Consider the following 20,437-nt stretch of genomic DNA (forward strand, 5'->3'; position numbering starts at 1 on the left):
CCGCTGGACAAACAGCGTTCACTACAGACAGGGGTGCAATCTCTCCTTCAAGGTCGGTCACACCCCTTGAGGCGCCTCATGCACTTCCTGGGGAAGATGGTGGCAGCAATGGAAGCAGTCCCTTTCGCGCAGTTTCACCTGCGTCCACTTCAATGGGACATCCTACGCAAGTGGGACAGGATGCCGACGTCCCTAGACAGGAACGTTTCCCTCTCTCAGGCAACCAAAGCTTCCCTTCGGTGGTGGCTTCTTCCCACTTCATTATCAAAGGTGAAAGCCTTCCTACCCCCATCCTGGGCGGTGGTCACGACGGACGCGAGTCTGTCAGGGTGGGGAGCAGTTTTTCTCCACCACAGGGCTCAGGGTACGTGGACTCAGCAAGAGTCCTCACTTCAGATCAATGTTCTGGAGATCAGGGCAGTGTATCTTGCCCTAAAAGCGTTCCAGCAGTGGCTGGAAGGCAAGCAGATCCGAATTCAGTCGGACAACTCCACAGCGGTGGCTTACATCAACCACCAAGGTGGGACACGCAGTCGGCAAGCCTTCCAGGAAGTCCGGTGGATTCTGCTGTGGGTGGAAGCCACAGCATCCACCATATCCGCAGTTCACATCCCGGGCGTAGAAAACTGGGAAGCAGACTTTCTCAGTCGCCAGGGCATGGACACAGGGGAATGGTCCCTTCACCCGGACGTGTTTCAGGAGATCTGTTGCCGCTGGGGGATGCCGGACGTCGACCTAATGGCGTCACGGCACAACAACAAGGTCCCAGCATTCATGGCTCGATCTCAAGATCACAGAGCTCTGGCGGCAGACGCCTTAGTTCAGGATTGGTCGCAGTTTCGGCTTCCTTATGTGTTTCCTCCTCTGGCACTGTTGCCCAGAGTGTTACGCAAGATCAGGGCCGACTGCCGCCGCGTCATCCTCGTCGCTCCAGACTGGCCGAGGAGGTCGTGGTACCCGGATCTGTGGCATCTCACGGTCGGCCAACCGTGGGCACTGCCAGACCGACCAGATTTGCTGTCTCAAGGGCCGTTTTTCCATCTGAATTCTGCGGCCCTCAACCTGACTGTGTGGCCATTGAGTCCTGGATCCTAGCGTCTTCAGGATTATCTCAAGAGGTCATTTCCACTATGAGACAGGCTAGGAAACCAACGTCCGCCAAGATCTACATTTCTCGTACGGCGCCCCTGCGCCGCACGGATGCACTCTTTGTCCTTGTCGCTGGCCAGCGTAAAGGGACACAAGCTTCCAAGTCAACCCTGGCTCGGTGGATCAAGGAACCAATTCTCGAACCTTACCGTTCCTCGGGGCTTCCGGTTCCCTCAGGACTGAAGGCCCATTCTACCAGGGCCGTGGGAGCGTCCTGGGCCTTGCGACACCAGGCTACGGCTCAGCAGGTGTGTCAGGCAGCTACCTGGTCGAGCCTGCACACTTTCACGAAGCACTATCAGGTGCATACCTATGCTTCGGCAGATGCCAGCCTAGGTAGGCGAGTCCTTCAGGCGGCAGTTGCCCACCTGTAGGACGGAGCCGTTACGGCTCTATTATGAGGTATTATTTACCCACCCAGGGACTGCTTTTGGACGTCCCAATTGTCTGGGTCTCCCAATAAGGAGCGACAAAGAAGAAGGGAATTTTGTTTACTTACCGTAAATTCCTTTTCTTCTAGCTCCAATTGGGAGACCCAGCACCCGCCCCTGTTTTTTGTATACACATGTTGTTCATGTTAAATGGTTTCAGTTCTCCGATATTCCTTCGGATTGAATTTACTTTAAACCAGTTTATAATTTTTTCCTCCTTCGGGCTTTTGCACCAAAACTGATGAGCCCGTAGCAGTACGGGGGGTGTATAGGCTGAAGGGGAGGGGCTTTACACTTTTAGTGTAATACTTTGTGTGGCCTCCGGAGGCATAAGCTATACACCCAATTGTCTGGGTCTCCCAATTGGAGCTAGAAGAAAAGGAATTTACGGTAAGTAAACAAAATTCCCTTCTTCTCTGACGCCTCATTGGGGGACACAGGACCATGGGACGTCCTAAAGCAGTCCCTGGGTGGGTAAACAATAAACAACGCAACCCAAGGACTAGGAACCAGTCCCGGATAGCCAGGAGCGCCTACTGAGATAGGTGCTGCTCTACTGTCGTTTTCAGAATTTTCCTACCTAAGTTCGCCTCAGCCGAAGCCTGGTTATGGACTTGGTAATGCTCTGAAACAGTATGTAGGCAAGACCAGGTCGCAGCCTTACACCTCTGTTCCACTGATGCCTAATGGCTCAAGAGGCGCCAACTGCTCGCGTGGAAGGAGTCCGCAGCCCACTAGGAATGGGCTTGAGTTGCAAGCGGTAGACCTCCTGGATCGCAGAGCGAATCCAGCAAGCTAGCGTTGCCTATGAAGCTGCCTGTCTTTTCTTAGGCCTTTCAGGAATGACGAACAAGGAGTCCATGTTTCTAAAGAGGCTGTCCTGGATACGTAATATCTGAAAACCCTCACAAGGTCTAGCGAACGTAGAGACTTATCCACCCTATGGACTGGGTGTGGACAAAAGGAAGGCAGAACTATGTCCTCGTTCAAATGAAACGGGGAAGTAACCTTCAGAAGAAAATCTGGAAGGGGGCGTAGAACCACCTTATCCTGGTGAAAGATCAGAAAGGGTTTGCGGCAAGAGAGTGCTGCCAGTTCCAAAACTTGTCTGATGTACGTAATCGCCACTAAGAATGTTATCTTCCAGGAGAGAAGAACAAGAGAAGATTCCTTAAGAGGTTCAAAGGGGGACCTCTGGAGACCGTCCAAAACGAGATTGAGGTCCCATGGCTCCAGCGACTGTTTGTACGGGGGAACTAGATGGGAAACGCTCTGGAGGAAGGTCTTGACTTGCGGATTGCAAGCTAGACAGCATTGATAGAATATTGAGAGAGATGAAACCTGCCCCTTAAGGGAGCTGAGGGCCAACCCCTTTTGCAACCTGACTGCAAAAAAAAAAATCAAAAAGGGAAAGTTTTCCATGTACGGTGGTAAATACAGGATGAAGGCCGGCTTTCGGGCACTGATCATGGTGGAGATGACCGCGGGAGAGAATCTCGCTCTTGTTAAAGTCTAGGTCTCAATGGCCAGGCCGTCAGCTTCAGGGCTCTGAAGTTCTAATGGGAAATGGGCTCTTGGGTCACCAGGTCTGGGATGCTTAAGAGGCGCCATGAGCAATTGTACTAATTCGACGTCCCAGGCGTGCCTGGGCCAGTCCGGTGCTATTAGTATCACCGGAACTTCTTCTGCCTTGATCTTCCTGATTACTCGCGGCAGCAGGGGCAGAGCTGGAAATATGTAAAGTAGACGGAAGCGACTTCAGGAGGAGACTAGAGCATCCGCGCCAATGGACTGTGGATCACATAACCTGGCTAAGAACGCTGGTACCTTTGCGTTCAACCTTGAGGCCATTAGATCCTCTTCTGGTGTGCCCCAGCGAGTGCAGATGTGTGGGAACACTTCTGGGTGGAGAAACCACTCTCCGGCGGCCAGGCCTTGGGGACATAGAAGGTCCGCAGCCCAGTTCTCTACTCCCGGTATGTGTACCGCTGAAATCACAGACCCCGTCGATTCGGCCCAGGTGAGGATCCTGGGGAGCTCGAGATAAGCTGTCTTGCTGCTGGTAACTCCCTGCCGATTGACAAAGGCCACAGCTGTTGCATTGTCCAATTGGACCCGAATCAAACGACCTGCTAGCAGATGGGGGAAACGACCTGAGCGCGAGAAAGGTCACGCTGATTTTCAGGATGATTTCTGGGAAGGGAAGACTCCTGGGGCGTCCAACATCCCAAAGCAGTGTGGAGCCAGTACGCTGCTCCCCAGCCTAAGAGGCTGGCGTCCTTGGTCAGGAGTAGCCAGTCCACTTGGGAGTGAAAATCTCCCTCTCGATATTGAAGAGGGCTGAAGCCACCAGAAAAGCGCATACCTCACTGAAGGTGTCAGGTGAAAAATTCGTCCAAGGAAAAAAGGGGCTCTTGTTCCAGGGTAGCTAGAAGCGCCAGCTGCAGTGGGCAGTGGTGTGGCTAAGCAAGCGGCACTGCCTCTATAGCCGCCGCTATCCTACCTAGCACTCTCACACTGAATCGTATGGAGTGAGAGAAGTACGTAGAAGGCAGTGTACCGCCTGTTGTAGAGCGGTCGCCTTGTCTTGAGGGCGAAATATCAAGCCCCGAAGGGTGTCCAGGGACATGCCCAGGGAGGTGACGGATTTTGATGGGACCGGGGATGATTTGACTGGAGTAAGAAGCCACCCTAAGCGCGATAGAGTGCCCACAGAGATCTGCACGCTGGTTGAGCCCTTGATGAGGAGGTCATCCAAGCAAGGCAGAACAGACACTCTCCTGGCGTGAAGGGCACTCATGGCGGCCGCCATGACCTTGGTGAAGACCCTTGGTGCTGTGGCAGGGCCGAGGGTAGGGCTACAAATGAAAAAAGAAGTCCTGAACCGCAAAGCGGAGGAACTTTTGGTGAGCTGGGGTGATGGGTATGTGCAAGTACGTGTCCCTGATAGCTATGGAGGCAAGGAATTCTCCTTCGACCATAAAGGTAATAATGGACCATAGGAACTCCATTCTGAATCTCCTTACGTGCACATGTTTGGTCAGGTGTTAGCGGTCCAGGATGGGTCGAACTGACTCGCGCTTTTTTGGGGACCACAAGAGGTTGGAATAGAAGGCCTTGAACCTCTCACCGTCTGGAACAGGTACCATCACCCCCGCCGTTTGGAGGGAGCGGATTGCTGAGGAGAAGGCCTCGCGGTGTTTTAGAGCCTTTTGGGGGGTTTGAGAGAAAAGACAGACCTAGGAATCTGGTCCGGAATTCAATGTGGTAACCGGAAGACACAGGGTGTCGCACCCATTTGTGGTCTGAGGCGGCAGCCCAGATGGAGAAGGATGAGACTCCTCGGTCTTTGTCTCGACTGCCAGGACGAGGTGGACTCAGGAAGGGCTGAGAAGGTCGGGCCCTACGTGTCTAGTAAAAAACGTCCTGGGCTAGAGTTGAGGGAGGGAGGGAGGTACTCTTTTCCTCCCGTGGCGTCAGGAAAAAGAGCCTGTCCAGACAATCGCCAAACCATTGGTCTGGAAAGGAGTACTGTGAGAGGCTTGTTAGGGACAGAGTCCGTTCTCCATTATCGGAACCAGAGGGCCTTATGGATGGCTATGGTATTTGAGGCGGCAAAAACTGCGCAGGTAGCAGCGTCGAGGGAGGCCTGCATGAGGTACTCCGCATCCGCAGCAATGTGAACTGTTACATCTATGAGGGTCTGAGGAAAACTGGTATTCCTGGTGCCTGTGCGACCCACACAGAAGGAGAGAGGGACCCGCGGCTTCAAGACGGAGCGATCGAGCTGCTCCACTTGTCTGTCTGTCAGGTCCTTGAAGGAGGATCCATCAAGTAAAATACAGGAGGGTCCTTCAGGCAGGCGGTAAGCCGGGCGAGGGTCCACCGAGGCCGGATCGGCCCAGCCCTTAGAGACAGCTAAGCCAAAGGGGTACCGGGACTCCATGAGTTTACGGATACCGAAGCGGCGTCAAAAGTTTTTTTTTTTTTTTTTTTTTCCTTTTAGGTTTTTTCACCCTTTTTAAAGGAGACCGCAGGGTCAGTAGTAGTGGATGGGAGATCTTCTATATGCAGAGTTTGGTTGATTTCTGCAATAAGGGAGTCCGTCGCAGCTTGATCGCTCGGGGAGGTTGGAATCATCCTGGTACAAACCTCATTCCCCTTCCTCCGGCTCCTCAGAGACCGCGGAACATGTGGGAGAACCCCATCTGTGTACCCCTGAGGGAGAACCATGGGGGTCATGCCCTTTTTCTGATCTGCAACCGGTGAAGCAGAGGGCTGATTCTTATCAGAAGGACCCTCTATAGAGGTGTCATCAGGCCGCGTTCTGTCCAGGGGCCCTGAGGGGTGTGAGGACGATGTTGCATAGCCAGCACCGGGTTCTTGGAACTGTGCCCATTCCGGGGGACTGGGAGCCATAGGGTCTGGGCTGGCAGCGGTTGCTGCAGTGGTGGCAGGGGGAGGCGGAGGGGGGTGGGAGCTACAGTGGCACTGGACTCACAGAAGGAAGAGGTGCTACCAAACCCTAGTAGTTCAGTGTGGCAGGTAGTGCAGGCTAAACATTAGAAGTCTTATAGCTGTTACTGTAGTTGTGCAGGGCATAAAACATGTGACTGCAGCCGAAGCTTATCGCGTGTCGGAGGGGGCGGGGCTTAACTCCGACAAGAACGTCGACATGAGGAAATATAATAAAATGGTGGGAAGGGACTACCCCCCCCCCCCTCCAGCCCTGCACAACAACGGTGGACAGAAAAAAAACTCCATAAGTGTACCGCAGCTGCGGGTGCACTGAGTCCTGGGATCTCTCCCCCTCTCCCCGCCACAGGTGGAATGCTATGTAGGAATGCTATGTAGGAGTCTGCAAACAGCCCATGTGAATTCAGACAGTGACCTCTGCTCATTCATGTCAGGAAGGATTCCTCAGTTAAAAATCATGTCAGGGAAGAGTCCTCAGGTAAAATTCCTGTCAGGGAGGCTTTCTCAGGTAAAATTCCTGTCAGGGAGGCTTTCTCAGGTAAAATTCCTGTCAGGGAGGATTTCTCAGGTAAAATTCCTGTCAGGGAAGAGTCCTCAGGTAAAATTCCTGTCAGGGAGGCTTTCTCAGGTAAAATTCCTGTCAGGGAGGATTTCTCAGGTAAAATTCCTGTCAGGGAGGCTTTGTCAGGTAAAATTCCTGTCAGGGAGGCTTTCTCAGGTAAAATTCCTGTCAGGGAGGCTTTGTCAGGTAAAATTCCTGTCAGGGAGGCTTTCTCAGGTAAAATTCCTGTCAGGGAGGCTTTCTCAGGTAAAATTCCTGTCAGGGAGGCTTTCTCAGGTAAAATTCCTGTCAGGGAGGCTTTCTCAGGTAAAATTCCTGTCAGGGAGGCTTTCTCAGGTAAAATTCCTGTCAGGGAGGATCTCACCTCAGCTCCGGTGTGGAGATTCTGATGCCTGCTGTGTCTGGTCACACTTGGTGCAGAGCGTGTATCAACTCAGAGCATGCCAGAGGGACTGAGGAAGTTTATCGGCTCTGGGCTCTGGAAAATCGGTACCATGAGACCAGTCGTCCAGTGAGTAACAGCCCAGGATCCAGCGTCACAGGAGGGGGTACGGGGAGGCAACACTCCGCGTTCCCGCCTGTTGATGGTTTTGGGAAATCTGTCCCAGAAGGAAACAGTCGCCCTCTAAAAACAAAAAATTCTTGCTGCAGTAGTCTGCAGAGATGTGCCTCCTATAGACACTAAGCTAAAACTAAAGTAGCCTGGCTGGGCCAGGTGGTGTATACTGCAGGGGAGGAGCTAACATCTTTGCATCTACTTAGTGTCCTTCCTATGGATAATCAGCATAACAGCCATGGTCCTGTCTTCCCCCAATGAGGCGTCAGAGAAAACTGATGCAACGGATTCGGCGTAAAAATGGATCCGTTGCATCAGTTTGTGTTGTGTGTTTTTTTTTTGTTTGCCGGATTGTGCCGCATGGCAAAAACCGTATGTGTGAAAGCAGCCTTACCAGTACAGCACATTGCTGATACTGTACCTCTTGCACACAAACAATTCTATTGTAAGCGAACGTGCAGTTTAATCTGCTTTATATGTCCTTTACTGTACAGTATCTTGTATTCGTGTACTGTAATGCTTTTATATGAATACAGGACATTATTTTGTATTACTGTAATAAGTCTGTATAAATGCAGTAAATATTTTTGGGTTGTGGAATGAATTGTCTGTGTTTCAGTTATTTTCTATGGGAAAATTCGCTTTGATAAGAGTAATTTGGTTTAAGAGCAGACGCCCGGAACCAATTATACTCGTAATCCAAGGTTCCACTGTACTAATGTTGCGGGCGGCGGGGCGCTGAGCTCACCACGCTCTGGTCCGGCGCTGCTGCTGCTGTTCGGTGGCTCGAGCGGTGGGCCGGATCCGGGGACTCGCAGCGCTCCTCGCCCGTGAGTGAAAGGGGTGGTTTGTTGGTGTTTGGGATGTCTGTTTGTGACACCACCCATGGTGTGTGGTGAGGTTGGGGCACCACCGCTGCTCTGTACGGATCCCTGGAGCGATGACAGGGAGCAGCTGGGATGTTTCTCTCCCCTCCGTGGGTAGGGGGATTTTGGTAGTCCCGGGGCCTGGAGTTGTCTGTTTGGTGGACTGCGGGGCCTGGCCAGGTGCAGGGTCGCGGGGCAGCACAGTGCCAGACGGCACGGTGGTACTTACTCAGCCAGTAACGCACACGGAGTCTCTGGTAAAACAAACAGCTGGATGGATGAGTCCCACAGACGACTGCGACGGTCACTCCCGGTAGGTTGGCGGTAACTGTCTCTCCCTGCACCGGTATTATGTTCTCGGCCCCGATGGCTTCCCACCGGTAACCTGCTCCCCAGCGGTAGGTTGGCTAAGGGAGCCCCTGCTTGCCCGCAGGCTCTGGCCCTGGGAGCTCTAGCTCTGCTGGTAGCTTTATCTCCCTCACGGTTTGGACGGTTGCCTTCAGTCGGGTCTTTACTGCTGGGAAACCCCGGAGGTTCCCGTCGCTGACGGATTTGACCGGTTTAACGGCGACTCCTAGCCTGGTCGGGGTCCGTAGGCCCTGCCGGATGGTGCTGGCTTCTCTTCGCTCCCCGATCCGGTACCGGCGGGCCACCGCCCGTCCCCGGTCCTTACGGTTGTGCGTCAATCGGCCTCTCCTGCAGACGGTCACTACCTTCTGCCAACCTTGCTTTCAGGTGCCCGGGCCACGTACCCGGACACGGCCAGTCAGTTCCTCCACTACCACTTCCCTAACTCACACTCCGAACTCAACAACAACTGCCTTCCTTTTCCCGCCTCCAGGACTGTGAACTCCTCGGTGGGAGGAGCCAACCGCCTGGCTCCGCCCCACCTGGTGTGGGCATCAGTCCCTGGAGGGAGGCAACAAGAATTTGTGTCTGACTTAAATGTTCCTAACCGGGGTGTGGGGTGTGTTGTTGCAGTACCTGTGACGTCCTGGCTTGTCCAGGGCACCACACTAACAACATCTCTCCTTGCTGTATGTGAATGGAAACCTTCTCATTTACATCCGAAGGCTGATCAGTAATGCAGAGCGTTCACCTCGGCTGTGTCCAGTCCGGATTATCAGGATAAAACACAGAAGATTTGATGTGATCAGAATGTGTGCAGTAGTTGTGAGCTGAGCGCACTGACCCATCTGTTTCTGCCCACAGTATACCCTGCGCTGTGACATGAAGAGATCTCTGCTGGCCAAAGACCTGACAAAAAGCTGCGAGTTCATCATTCATTTACAAGTAAGTCTTGTGAGCGCAGCCTCATTGGAAGGGAAGGCTACATTTATATAAAGTACAGTAATAACAGAGGAAAAAAAAATCTTCACAGACCAGAGTTAAGATATTCATAGAACGGCACATCTCTAGCAAAATACTGGGAATGGGTGCTCCATGCTAGTGAAGAACAATATGCATATGGAGAAAGACTTGGCATGAAAGTGAGTACACCATATCAGAATACATACCAAATCTTTATTAAATGCAAAAAAACCCAAAACACCAATAAAAGCCTATGCCAATAGATGGTCCATTGTGGTCTAGCCATGAAACAGCCAGTACAGCAAAGTATGACAGGGAAAAAATTACTAGTATAACATATATATATAGTAGAATGCATATGAAGAAATAACTGGACAGAGAAGCTTAGAATAGAGGATGTACGTGGTCCCAGAAAAAAGCCCATATAAGCCCTGAGGTATAACGTGGTCACAAAAAGTGGCACTTAATCTATGAATATAGACACATCATTAAGGCCTAAAACACACTTCCGCAAAAAAAACGTACGTGTCTTACGGTCCGTTTTTCGGGTCCGTGTTCCGTTTTTTTAGGGGTGTTTCTCCGGTACGTATGGCATCCGTGTGATGGCGTATGCGAGCAGTGTGTGCATGTGGAATGTCCGTATTGGCATAAAATACGCACGTGTGCTGTCCGTTTTTAAAGGCCCGCATTCTTACCCAATTAACGATTTTAATCATTCATCATGAGATCCTGGTGTTGTTTCCAATCTATCAGGTCATTTGAAACAAGTGTTGCAGATTTTGTGATGAAAAACGGACACGGGCGATACGTGCTGAACACGGACATACTGTGTGCGGTCCGTGCAGGCACGGACCCATAGACTAAAGCGGGGCCGTGCCTGCGTGCTGCCGGCCAGAAACGGACATGTCGTCTGTGTAGAAAAGCGCACACACGTACTTACCACACGGTCACACGTTTCGTGTGATTTTACGTGTGTGTGCCATCTACCATTGAATAACATGGGTCTCCGTGTCTCCGGTATGTGCAAATTAAACGGATGTGTGTTGCGGGTCTAAGAAAGAGATTAACATCCTATGCTGCATATCAAAAGCCCAGAAAAATACCCAAGGCATGGAAAGCTGCTCATGAAATCACACGGTCCATACGTAGCGCCGCACGCAGGTGGCTTCGTCAAGGTACAAAGCCGCGCTCATGCCATGCTGGCTGTTAAAAAAGCATATCATCACGCCCTCAGGGACATAACATGCTAAGTAAGCTGACTAACCAGGGATCTAACAGCCCTGCGACTAGTCACAGCCCTCATTAACATAATATAAACCAACCTTAGAATATTTTGAAGGTGTCATGACTGTAGGGGTTTGTTTTAGGACTGAGGGGGCCTGTTTGTCAGGGATTCTAGATATGCACCCAGAACTGTGAGTGGTTCTGGGTGCACTGGGGACCTGACTGGGGGCCTTTAACACAAAGTTTCTTTTTCGCTCCTAATTGGGAGACCCAGACAGTGGGTGTATAGCTACTGCCTCCGGAGGCCGCACAAAGAACTACACTCAAAAGTGTAAGGCCCCTCCCCTTCTGGCTATACACCCTCCCGTAGGAGTACGGATTCCTCAGTTTTAGCTTTGTGCGCAGGAGGTCAGACACGCACGCATAGCTCCATTGTTTTTAGTCAGCAGCAGCTGCTGACTATGTCGGATGGAAGAAAAGAGGGTCTATACAGACTCCCAGCATGCTCCCTTCTCACCCCACTGTATGTCGGAGGTGTTTGTAAGGTTGAGGTACCCATTGCGGGTACGGCGGCAGGAGCCCACATGCTGATTCCTTCCACATCCCTTTTACAGGGCTCTGGGTGAAGTGGGATTTACCGGTCTCCAGGCACTGAGACCGTGCTCCATCTACAGCCCCTGGAGAAGATGCTGGATGGAGCGGAGTACATCAGGGACATGGCCCTGCTTCCTCAAGGTACTCTGTGTCCCCGTGCATTTGGCGCCCACACCGCAGCATGCTGGGTGTTGTAGTGCGCCGGGGGACATCAGCGCTGCGGCGCTTGTGCCATGGCCTCATTCAGCTTCGCTGAAGCAGGCACACTTATGGGAATCGGTCGCGCCGGCCGCTGGGACTGCGGCGCGGCTGGCACTTGTAGTGCGCCGGGGACTTCAGCGCGGCCTGCGCTTTTACGGCGGCCGCGCTGATAACTAGAGTCCCCGGTTTTTTTGCGGCCTGCTTCCGTTCGTTCCCGCCCCCAGACCTGCCAGTCAGGAGAGGGGCGGGACGCTGGCCACTTCTAGGAATCGGTCGCGCCGGCCGCTGGCGCGGCTGGCACTTATGGTGCGCCGGGGACTTCAGCGCGGCCCGCGCTTTTACGGCGGCCGCGCTGATAACTCGAGTCCCCGGCTTTTGCGGCCTGCTTCCGTTCGTTCCCGCCCCCAGACCTGCCAGTCAGAAGAGGGGCGGGACGCTGGCCAAGGCATCAGCGCGGAGGGCTGGAGTCGTTTTTACATACTCCAGCCCTCACAGTCGGCACAGAGGGGACACTGTTTCCCGCACTTTTGTTTGGAACCTCCCACGGACCGCCCCTCTCCACAGACGCCGGCAGCCATTCCTGCTGACACGCTGTGCTGCAGAGGGGAGCCGGGGAGACCCAGACAAGGAATTCTGCGCCTCTTACCCGCTATTCAGCGGGCGGTAAGCAGCCCTCAGGGCTCACCCCCTCTTGTGCCAGTAGTATTCTTAGTATTTTGTTTCTACAAATACTTGGTATTACATAGCGCTGGTCGCCCTTTGGCTATAGACTCTCTCACATTGCAGAGAGCCAGCAGCATGTCGTCCGTAAAACGCAAGGGTGCCAAAGCACAGACATTATATGCTTCCTGCACCGCATGTGGGACTTTTCTACCGGCAGGCTCCACGGACCCCCATTGTGTGCAGTGCTCGGCCCCTGCGGCGCTTGCACAGTCGGGACCTCTGCTGGACGTGACCCAGGGTGTACCACCTGTGAATGCTGTCCAGGTGACAGGAACTGAGTTTGCAGCTTTTGCTGACAGAATGTCTCTCACTATGTCACAGATTCTTGACACATTGCGAGCTAGGCCTGTACTTCAGGCCACGGACACTGTGCAATCATTGCCCCCTGGTCCCCCTCAGCTCAATTACCTCCAAGCTCCGGGACGGGCATCTACACCTCAGGGTGAAGACTCTGACTCGGACGATGGCCCCGGGCAGCCTAAGCGGGCTCGCTATGACGGGCCTTCACATTCATCTCAATGGTCAGGTTCCCAGCGAGATGAATCTATGGGTGATGAGGCGGACGTAACTGATCAGGATTCTGATCCTGGGACCGCTCTCAATCTAGATGCACCAGATGGTGACGCCATAGTTAATGATCTTATATTTAACATCAATAAGATGTTAAATATTTCCCCACCAGCTCCTCTTGTAGAGGAGTCAGCTTCGCAGCACGAGAGAATCCATTTCAGATACCCTAAGCGTACATTAACCACTTTTCTGGACCACGCTGACTTTAGAGACGCAATCCAGAAACCTCACGCTTATCCTGAAAGGCGTTTTCCTAAACGGCTTAAAGATACACGCTACCCTTTTCCGACTGAAGTGGTCAAGGGTTGGACCCAGTGTCCAAAAGTGGATCCTCCAATTTCCAGGCTTGCAGCTAGATCCTTGGTTGCAGTTGAAGATGGAGCGGCACTTAAAGATGCCACTGACAGGCAGATGGAGCTCTGGCTGAAATCCATCTATGAAGCGATTGGAGCGTCATTAGCGCCTTCTTTTGCGGCCGTATGGGCACTCCAAGCTATCACGGCCGGGCTTGCGCGAGTCGACTCAGTCACACGTGCATTTGCCCCGCAGGTAGCACCATTGACCTCGCAAATGACGGCATTCGCGTCGTACGCGATTAATGCTGTTCTTGACGCTACAAGCCGCACGGCAGTGGCGTCAGCCAACTCCGTTGTTTTGCGTAGGGCCCTGTGGTTGAGACATTGGAAAGCAGATTCTCATTCCAAGAAGTGCTTAACCAATTTGCCTTTTTCTCGTGACCGATTGTTTGGAGAGCGTTTGGATGAAATCATCAAACACTCCAAGGGTAAGGACTCTTCCTTACCGCAACACAGACAAAACAAACCCCAACAGAGGAGGGGTCAGTCTGGTTATCGGTCCTTTCGAGGACCGGGCAGGTCCCAATTCGCCTCGTCAAAAAAGACTCAAAAAGACCAGAGACGCTCAGATTCTTGGAGGTCTCAGTCACGCCCAAAAAGGCCAGCCGGAGGAACCGTTGCCAAGACGGCGTCCTCCTGACTTGCGGTCTCCGATTCCCACACCCGCGGTCGGTGGGAGGCTGTCCCACTTTGGCGACATTTGGCTGGCAAGCGTCAAAGACCGTTGGGTGGGAGATATTCTGGCTCACGGGTACAGGATAGAGTTCAGTTCTCGTCCGCCAACTCGTTTCTTCAGAACTTCTCCACCACCAGACCGAGCCGATGCTCTGTTGCAGGCGGTGGCCGCTCTAAAGGCGGAAGGAGTGGTGACCTCTGTCCCTCTTCAGGAACAAGGTCACGGTTTTTACTCCAATCTGTTTGTGGTCCCAAAAAAGGACGGATCGTATCGACCCGTCCTGGATCTAAAGTTGCTCAACAGACACGTAAAAGTCAGGAGGTTCCGGATGGAATCCCTACGCTCCGTCATAGCCTCAATGTCTCAAGGAGATTTTCTAGCATCAATAGATATCAAAGATGCGTATCTCCACGTGCCGATTGCACCAGAGCATCAGCGTTTCCTACGCTTCGTCATACACGACGAGCACCTACAGTTCGTAGCGTTACCTTTCGGTCTGGCAACAGCCCCCCGGGTCTTCACCAAAGTCATGGCAGCAGTAGTAGCTGTTCTGCACTCGCAGGGTCACTCGGTCATCCCGTATCTAGACGACCTGCTTATAAAGGCACCCTCTCAAGAGGCATGCCAACAGAGTCTGAAGGTGGCGCTAGACACTCTCCAGACTTTCGGGTGGATTATCAACTTTCCAAAGTCTCATCTAACCCCGACCCAATCTCTGACTTATCTTGGCATGGAGTTTCATACTCTATCAGCGATAGTGAGGCTTCCACTGGACAAGCAGTGCTCGCTACGGACTGGAGTGCAATCTCTCCTTCAGAGCCAGTCGCACTCACTGAGGCGCCTCATGCATTTTCTAGGAAAGATGGTAGCAGCAATGGAGGCGGTCCCGTTCGCACAGTTTCATCTGCGCCCTCTACAATGGGACATTCTACGCCAATGGGATGGGAAATCGACGTCCCTCGACAGGACTGTCTCCCTCTCTCAGACTGCCAAGGACTCTCTGCGTTGGTGGCTTCTCCCCAACTCATTGTCACAGGGAAAGTCGTTCCTTCCCCCGTCCTGGGCAGTGGTCACGACAGATGCGAGCCTATCAGGGTGGGGAGCGGTGTTTCTCCAACACAGGGCTCAGGGGACGTGGACTCAGGAAGAGTCCACCCTGCAGATCAATGTTCTGGAAATCAGAGCAATCTATCTTGCCCTGCGAGCCTTCCAACAATGGCTGGAAGGCAAGCAGATTCGGATTCAGTCGGACAATTCCACGGCGGTGGCGTACATCAACCACCAAGGGGGAACACGCAGTCGCCAAGCTTTTCAAGAAGTCCAGCGGATTTTGACGTGGGTGGAAAGCAGAGCGTCCACCATATCCGCAGTTCACATCCCAGGCGTGGAAAACTGGGAAGCAGACTTTCTCAGTCGCCAGGGCATGGACGCAGGAGAATGGTCCCTTCACCCGGACGTGTTTCAGCAGATCTGTTGCCGCTGGGGGACGCCGGACGTCGATCTGATGGCGTCACGGCACAACAACAAGGTCCCAGTTTTCATGGCACGGTCTCACGATCACCGAGCGCTGGCGGCAGACGCCTTGGTTCAGGATTGGTCGCAATTCCGACTCCCCTATGTGTTCCCACCTCTAGCATTGTTACCCAGAGTTCTCCGGAAAATCAAGTCCGACTGCCATCGAGCCATACTCGTCGCTCCAGACTGGCCAAGAAGGTCGTGGTACCCGGATCTGTGGCATCTCACCGTAGGCCAACCGTGGGCACTACCAGACCGTCCAGATTTGCTGTCTCAAGGGCCGTTTTTCCATCTGAATTCTGCGGCCCTGAACCTGACTGTGTGGCCATTGAGTCCTGGATCCTAGCGGCCTCAGGTTTATCTCATGAAGTTGTTGCCACAATGAGACAGGCTAGAAAACCATCCTCAGCTAAGATCTATCACAGGACGTGGAAGATATTCTTAGCGTGGTGCTTGGCTCAAGGGTTTTCTCCCTGGCCATTTGCATTGCCAATTTTTCTTTCCTTCCTGCAGTCTGGGTTGGAAAAAGGTTTGTCGCTTAGCTCTCTTAAGGGTCAAGTCTCCGCGCTATCCGTATTCTTTCAGAAGCGCTTGGCACGGCTTTCTAAAGTACGCACGTTTCTCCAAGGAGTTTGTCATATCGTTCCTCCTTACAGACGACCATTGGAACCCTGGGATCTGAACAAGGTTCTCCTTGCTCTCCAGAAGCCGCCTTTCGAGCCTTTGAAAGAGGTTCCCCTTTCTCGGCTTTCACAAAAGGTAGTTTTTCTTGTGGCGGTCACGTCTCTTCGAAGAGTGTCCGAGCTAGCGGCGTTATCTTGCAAATCTCCCTTCCTGGTGTTTCACCAAGACAAGGTAGTACTGCGTCCAATTCCAGAGTTTTCTCCCAAGGTGGTTTCTTCCTTTCATCTCAATCAGGATATCACTTTGCCATCTTTGTGTCCGCAGCCAGTTCACCAATTTGAAAAGGGTTTACATCTGTTGGACCTGGTGAGAGCACTCAGGATTTACATTTCTCGCACGGCGCCTCTACGCCGTTCTGATGCGCTCTTTGTCCTAGTCGCTGGTCAGCATAAGGGATCGCAAGCTTCCAAATCCACCCTGGCGCGGTGGATCAAGGAACCAATTCTTCACACATACCGTTCTGCTGGGCTTCCGATTCCATCTGGACTGAAGGCCCATTCTACCAGAGCCGTGGGTGCGTCCTGGGCATTGCGGCATCAGGCTACGGCTCAGCAAGTGTGCCAGGCGGCTACCTGGTCGACTCTGCACACGTTTACCAAACACTACCAAGTGCATACCTACGCTTCGGCAGATGCCAGCCTAGGTAGACAGGTCCTTCAGGCGGCGGTGGCCCACCTGTAGGAAGAGGCTGTCTGACAGCCCGTTCATGTGGTATCTTTTTACCCACCCAGGGACTGCTTTTGGACGTCCCACTGTCTGGGTCTCCCAATTAGGAGCGAAAAAGAAGAAGGGAATTTTGTTTACTTACCGTAAATTCCTTTTCTTCTAGCTCCAATTGGGAGACCCAGCACCCGCCCTATTTGTTCTTAGGGTTTCGTTTTTCGGGTGCACATGTTGTTCATGTTGTTTCTTAAGTTCTCCGATCTTGTTATCGGATTGAATTTGTTTTTGAAACTATTATTGGCTTTCCTCCTTCTTGCTTTGGTACTAAAACTGAGGAATCCGTACTCCTACGGGAGGGTGTATAGCCAGAAGGGGAGGGGCCTTACACTTTTGAGTGTAGTTCTTTGTGCGGCCTCCGGAGGCAGTAGCTATACACCCACTGTCTGGGTCTCCCAATTGGAGCTAGAAGAAAAGGAATTTACGGTAAGTAAACAAAATTCCCTTCTTTGCACGTCTTATGCCACCTAGTGGCTGACATACAGGGTGTCAGGGTGGTCATTTTATTCCATTATTCTTGGGTAAGCATTTTTTCTTTGTCGCTCTATTGGGAGACCCAGACAATTGGGGTGTATAGCTACTGCCTCCAGAGGCCACACAAAGTATTACACTTAAAAGTGTAAGGCCCCTCCCCTTCTGCCTATACACCCCCCGTGGGATCACGGGCTCCTCAGTTTTCATGCTTTGTGCGAAGGAGGTCAGACATCCACGCATAGCTCCACTGTTTTTAGTCAGCAGCAGCTGCTGACTATGTCGGATGGAAGAAAAGTGGGCCCATATAGGGCCCCCAGCATGCTCCCTTCTCACCCCACTCTTGTCGGCGGTGTTTGTTAAGGTTGAGGTATCCATTGCGGGTACGGAGGCTGGAGCCCACATGCTGCTTTCCTTCCCCATCCCCCTCAGGGCTCTGGGTGAAGTGGGATCTTACCGGTCTCCAGGCACTGAGACCGTGCTCCATCCACAGACCCGGAGAACCTGCTGGATATGGAGCTGAGTATCGTCAGGGACAGGGCCCTGCTACATTAAGGTACTCTGTGTCCCCGTACAAATCGCGCACACACACACCAGCATGCTGGGTGTGTTAGTGCGCCGGGGACAACAGCGCGGAGCGCTTGTGCTATTACTCACTGCAGCTTAGCTGAGTGAGTTTATGTATTAGGAACTGCCGCGCCGGCCGCTGCTGGCTGTTTTTACACTGTGGCGCGGCTGGGACTTGTGGTGCGCCAGGGACTTCCGCGCTGGCCGTGCTTATACGACGGCCGCGCGTATAAATCGAGTCCCCGGCTTTTGCGGCCTAGTTTCGTTTCGTTCCCGCCCCCAGGCCTGCCAGTCAGGGGAAGGGCGGGACGCTGTTCAGAACGTCAGCGCCGAGGGCTGGAGTCTGCTTAGCATACTCCAGCCCCCTCACTGGGCACAGTGAGACGCCAGTTTCCCGCACTTTGTCTGGGGCATGCCCACGGCCCGCCCCTCTCCACAGGACGCCGGCAGCCATTCCTGTGTGCAGTCTGAGCTGGAGAAGGGAGACAAGCTCTTGGAGACCCAGACACAGGATTCGGGCGACCACACACCCGCTTTTGAGCGGGCGGTAAGCAGCACCTGAGGTGCTGACCCCACTAGTGCCGAAGTGTTCATTTGTACTTTATGCTTGTATGTTATACATTGCACTGTACGGTCGCTATTCTTGGCTATATACCCTCCTAGATGGCTAGACAACAGCATGTCGTCCGCAAAAAACAAGGGTGCCAAGGCACAGGCTTTCTATGCTGCTTGTACCGCATGTGAGGCTGTTCTACCGGCAGGTTCCACTGACCCCCATTGGGTGCAATGCTCCCCTGTAGCACTTGCTCAGCCGGGGTCTCTGCTAGAGGTGGCCCAAGGAGAACCACCTGTGAACACTGTCCAGGTGACAGGGACGGAGTTTGCAGTTTTTGCTGATAGATTGTCTCTGACTATGACTAAAATCCTAGAGACTTTGCAGTCCAGACCGGTAACTCAGAGCATGGGCACTGTTGATTCAATGCTCCCTGGCCCCCCTCATTTGGAACAAATCCGTGCTCCGGGGGGGTCCCATGCATCCCAGGGTGAAGGCTCTGACACGGACGACAGTCCCAGACAGCCTAAGCGAGCTCGCTGGGAGCGGCCCTCGACTTCATCACACTGGTCAGGGTCCCAGCAGGAGGACTCTCTGTATGATGAGGCAGAGGTAGCTGATCAGGATTCTGATCCTGAGACCGCTCTCAATCTGGATACCCCTGATGGTGACGCCATAGTGAATGATCTTATAGCGTCCATCAATGGAATGTTGGATATTTCTCCCTCAGCTCCTCCAGTGGAGGAGTCAGCTTCACAGCAGGAGAAATTCCATTTCAGGTATCCCAAGCGTAAATTGAGTACTTTTCTGGACCACTCTGACTTCAGAGAAGCAGTTCACAAACACCACGCTTATCCAGATAAGCGTTTCTCCAAACGTCTTAAGGATACACGTTATCCCTTTCCCCCTGACGTGGTCAAGTGCTGGACCCAGTGTCCAAAGGTGGATCCTCCAATCTCCAGGCTTGCGACTAGATCCATAGTTGCAGTGGACGATGGGGCTTCACTTAAAGATGCCACTGACAGACAGATGGCGCTCTGGTTGAAATCCATCTATGAAGCTATCGGCGCGTCGTTTGCTCCAGCATTCGCAGCTGTATGGGCACTCCAAGCTATTTCAGCTGGTCTTGCGCAGATTGACACTGTCACACGTACATCTGTTCCGCAAGTAGCGTCCTTAACCTCTCAAATGTCTGCATTTGCGTCTTACGCTATTAATGCTGTCCTGGACTCTACGAGCCGTACGGCAGTGGCGTCCGCCAACTCCGTGGTTTTACGCAGAGCCTTGTGGTTAAGGGAAGGGAAGGCAGATTCTGCTTCCAAATAAGTGCTTAACCAGTTTGCCATTTTCTGGTGACAGACTGTTTGGTGAGAGATTGGATGAAATCATTAAACAGTCCAAGGGTAAGGATTCTTCCTTACCCCAGCCCAAACCTAACAAACCCCAACAGAGGAGGGGACAGTCGAGGTTTCGGTCCTTTCGAGGCTCGGGCAGGTCCCAATTCTCCTCGTCCAAAAGGACTCAAAAGGATCGGAGGAGCTCAGATTCTTGGCGGGCTCAGTCACGCCCAAAGAAGGCAGCCGGAGGAACCGCTACCAAGGCGGCTTCCTCATGACTTTCGGCCTCCTATCTCCGCATCCTCGGTCGGTGGCAGGCTCTCCCGCTTTGGCGACATTTGGCTGCCACAGGTCAAAGACCGTTGGGTGAGAGACATTCTGTCTCACGGGTACAGGATAGAGTTCAGTTCTCGTCCTCCGACTCGATTCTTCAGAACTTCTCCACCTCTCGACCGAGCCGGTGCCCTTCTGCAGGCGGGTGCTCTCTAAAGGCAGAAGGAGTGGTGATCCCTGTTCCTCTTCAGGAGCAAGGTCACGGTTTTTACTCCAATTTGTTGTGGTGCCAAAAAAGGACGGGTCTTTCCGTCCTGTTCTGGACCTAAAACTGCTCAACAAGCATGTGAAAACCAGGCGGTTCCGGATGGAATCCCTCCGCTCCGTCATCGCCTCAATGTCTCAAGGAGATTTCCTAGCATCAATAGACATCATGGATGCTTATCTCCACGTGCCGATTGCTCCAGAGCACCAGCGTTTTTCTACGCTTCGTTATAGGAGACGAACACCTTCAGTTCGTAGCCCTGCCTTTCGGTCTGGCGACAGCCCCACGGGTCTTCACCAAGGTCATGGCAGCAGTAGTAGCAGTCCTGCACTCTCAGGGTCACTCTGTGATCCCTTA

General features: G+C 52.9%; 1 protein-coding gene across 2 annotated transcripts in view; it reads left to right on the forward strand.

Annotated features, from left to right (window-relative positions):
- The window catches only part of VPS26C (VPS26 endosomal protein sorting factor C), a 45,431-nt gene that overhangs the window by 16,028 nt on the left and 8,966 nt on the right, over nt 1-20,437 (forward strand). For both annotated transcript variants that reach the window (XM_075332909.1, XM_075332906.1), the window contains exon 5: nt 9,253-9,333. In XM_075332909.1, coding sequence (XP_075189024.1) covers nt 9,253-9,333 — 81 coding nt within the window. The remainder of the gene's footprint in view (nt 1-9,252; nt 9,334-20,437) is intronic.

This window comes from Anomaloglossus baeobatrachus, chromosome 2 (assembly GCF_048569485.1).
Source record: "Anomaloglossus baeobatrachus isolate aAnoBae1 chromosome 2, aAnoBae1.hap1, whole genome shotgun sequence".
In the NCBI taxonomy this organism is placed as follows: domain Eukaryota; kingdom Metazoa; phylum Chordata; class Amphibia; order Anura; family Aromobatidae; genus Anomaloglossus; species Anomaloglossus baeobatrachus.